Source organism: Aspergillus foveolatus (assembly GCF_047715535.1).
Source record: "Aspergillus foveolatus strain CBS 279.81 unplaced genomic scaffold BDW70scaffold_319, whole genome shotgun sequence".
NCBI classification, from domain to species: domain Eukaryota; kingdom Fungi; phylum Ascomycota; class Eurotiomycetes; order Eurotiales; family Aspergillaceae; genus Aspergillus; species Aspergillus foveolatus.
The window spans coordinates 756-3,141 of NW_027396383.1; the positions used below are offsets into that span (position 1 = coordinate 756).

A 2,386-nucleotide genomic window follows, 5' to 3' on the forward strand; every position below is an offset into this window, starting at 1 on the left:
ACCCCGGAATCAAATAGTAAAGCTGCAATTTGACCAGAAAACATAGACTGAACCGCCTGCGATGCTGGGGTGACTGTAGCCCATGTCATGTTTTGCCCGGTAGAATTGCCTCGCCCAACACGCACACGCACTGCTGACCTAAGAAGCTACAACAAGCTCAGCCGGGGAGAAGCTGGCTACGGCGGGAACGCTAGCGGCGGCGCCACACCGAGCGCCGCCGAGGGGCTCCTGTTGAAGCGGCTGCGGTCTTTGGGCGTGCATTCGCAGCACCAGCAGCCAGCAGCACCAGCAGTAGACGAGAGGTCGACAAAAGTGACATGGCCGGGGGAAGGCGTTGGATGAATGGGTGGGATGTCAAATAGCATGCAACATATATTGAGTGCTTCGTCGGAGCTGCTTGAATGGGGAGGACAGTACAAATAGATTATAACATGGGACAGGGCTGATTTTGGTCTACATGTGCGTAGGGATGATGGACAAATACAATATCATCAGGCGGGTAAAAAGGAACTGCCTATTAAAGAGACTAATATATATCAGTACACTACCTTGCAATACCGCATGGCTTAACGGTGATCATACACAGCATAGGCAGGCAAGAAACCACCAGGATATCCGCACGTACTTGGCAATAAATTATTTCTAAATTACTTCAAACACGTGAGAGCAATGTGTTAAGGGAACTTTAGTGCCATCAACTCTCTATAGGCGCTTGGCTTTTGCGCACAAACCTTCCCCCTATTTTGCTTCCCCTTCCATGCTTTGGGATCCGTCAGCCCCCGGGAACAACTCGTCTTCTTGAAACAATGACGACGAGCCCATGAAGCAACCAGTCATACACTAATCAGTAGGCGCTGTTTATAGCTTGTCGTAGTACTAGGCACTCTGTTAGCAGTCAGATCCTTGCGAAGACACTTAAGGACACCACTCACATAGTCGACGCCCGGGACCTCGACCTTGAGACCCTTTCGCTTGCGCATCGTCTGCACAATCTGGCTAGTGTTGCTGGTGCTGTCCAGAGGAGAGTCGCAAGGGAGAACCTGCCAATGACTGAACACTGATTGAGAAAAGGCCACCCTGCAAGTGGCCTCGCGCAGAGCGCCGTTGAAGCCGAACGACTCCATGACGGGCAGGTACGCCTTGATGGTAGACAGACGCGTACCGTAGCGCTGCATTTCCTCGACGACGTAGCCTCTCCGGCGGGTAAGGACATTGTGGACACCACCAATGCTATTCTTGGTGGCGTGGATCTCGACCAAGAAGACAGGCTCCATGAGAGCAGGATCAGCCAAGAGGGCAGAAGCATGCAGCACACGACGCGCCGTAGGGATGATCTGGCCGCCGCCGCGGTGGATAGCATCGGCGTGCAGGGTCATGTCGAGGATGTTGAACTGGACTGAGCGCATAGGCTCCTCAGCAATGGGACCCTTGCGAGTCGCCCACTGGAAGCCGGACACGACAGAGTCCTTGATTTCCTGGAGATGCTGGACAGCCTTGGTCTGGTCGACGAGCATGTTGGCCCCATTGGTGTCGGGACCGAAGGCCCAGACCTTGCGGGCATCCGTGACATCCCAGCCAAAGCCATCGACAAGGATACGGGTGCGAGCCTTGAAATCATCGCAAGGGCCGATCTTGCCGGCATCGATCTTCTCGCTCAGTTCCTCGCCCATTGGTTCCGCAACCATGTAGAGACGGTTTTGCTTGTTGGGTGACTTGGAGAGAGCAGTTTCGCTAGACTTGGTAGAGACGGTCTCACGGTACTGGACGACAGGGTCCGAGAAATCCAGAGGAATACCAGCATGGTCCTCCTCGAGATCCTTCAAGCAGATCTCGAGGTGGAGTTCACCGGCGCCGGCAACGATGTGCTCACCAGACTTGTTGGTCGTGATCAATACGCAGGGATCGGACTTGGACAGACGCTTGAGACCTTCTACAAGCTTAGAAAGATCCTGGGCGTTCTTGACAGCGACCGACCGCTGCACTACGGGCGTCACGGAGAACTTTATGGCCTTGAGGTTGTGGACCATATCGCTGGTGCTGAGTGTGCCAGACTTGAGCAGGAACTGGTCAATACCGACAAGGCCGACAATGTTACCGGCAGGCACGTCGTCTATGGGCTCAACCTTGCCGCCCATCATGAGCACGGTGCGTTGAATGGCCTTGATGAACAAATCGTCCTTCTTGCCGGGGGTGTAGTTGGGACCCTGAATGCGGACTTTGATACCCGAGCATACGGTACCGGAGAAGACACGACCGAAGGCGTAAAAGCGACCCTTATCTGTAGTCGGCACCATCTTCGAGACATAAAGCATGAGAGGGCCCTTGGGGTTGCAATCACGGATGCTGATGGCAGCCTCATGATCCGAGGGACCTTCGTAAAGCGTCT

General features: G+C 54.4%; 1 protein-coding gene across 1 annotated transcript; it reads right to left on the reverse strand.

Annotated features, from left to right (window-relative positions):
• Positions 1-858: 858 nt before the first annotated feature.
• BDW70DRAFT_165325 (ribosomal protein S5 domain 2-type protein) lies at positions 859-2,294 on the reverse strand (the record flags this gene model as incomplete). The annotated part of the gene is made up of 2 exons (XM_073741719.1): positions 859-876; positions 933-2,294. The coding sequence occupies 2 exons, from the start codon at positions 2,292-2,294 to the stop codon at positions 859-861; spliced, it is 1,380 nt and encodes a 459-aa protein (XP_073590411.1).
• Between the last annotated feature and the right edge of the window lie 92 nt (positions 2,295-2,386).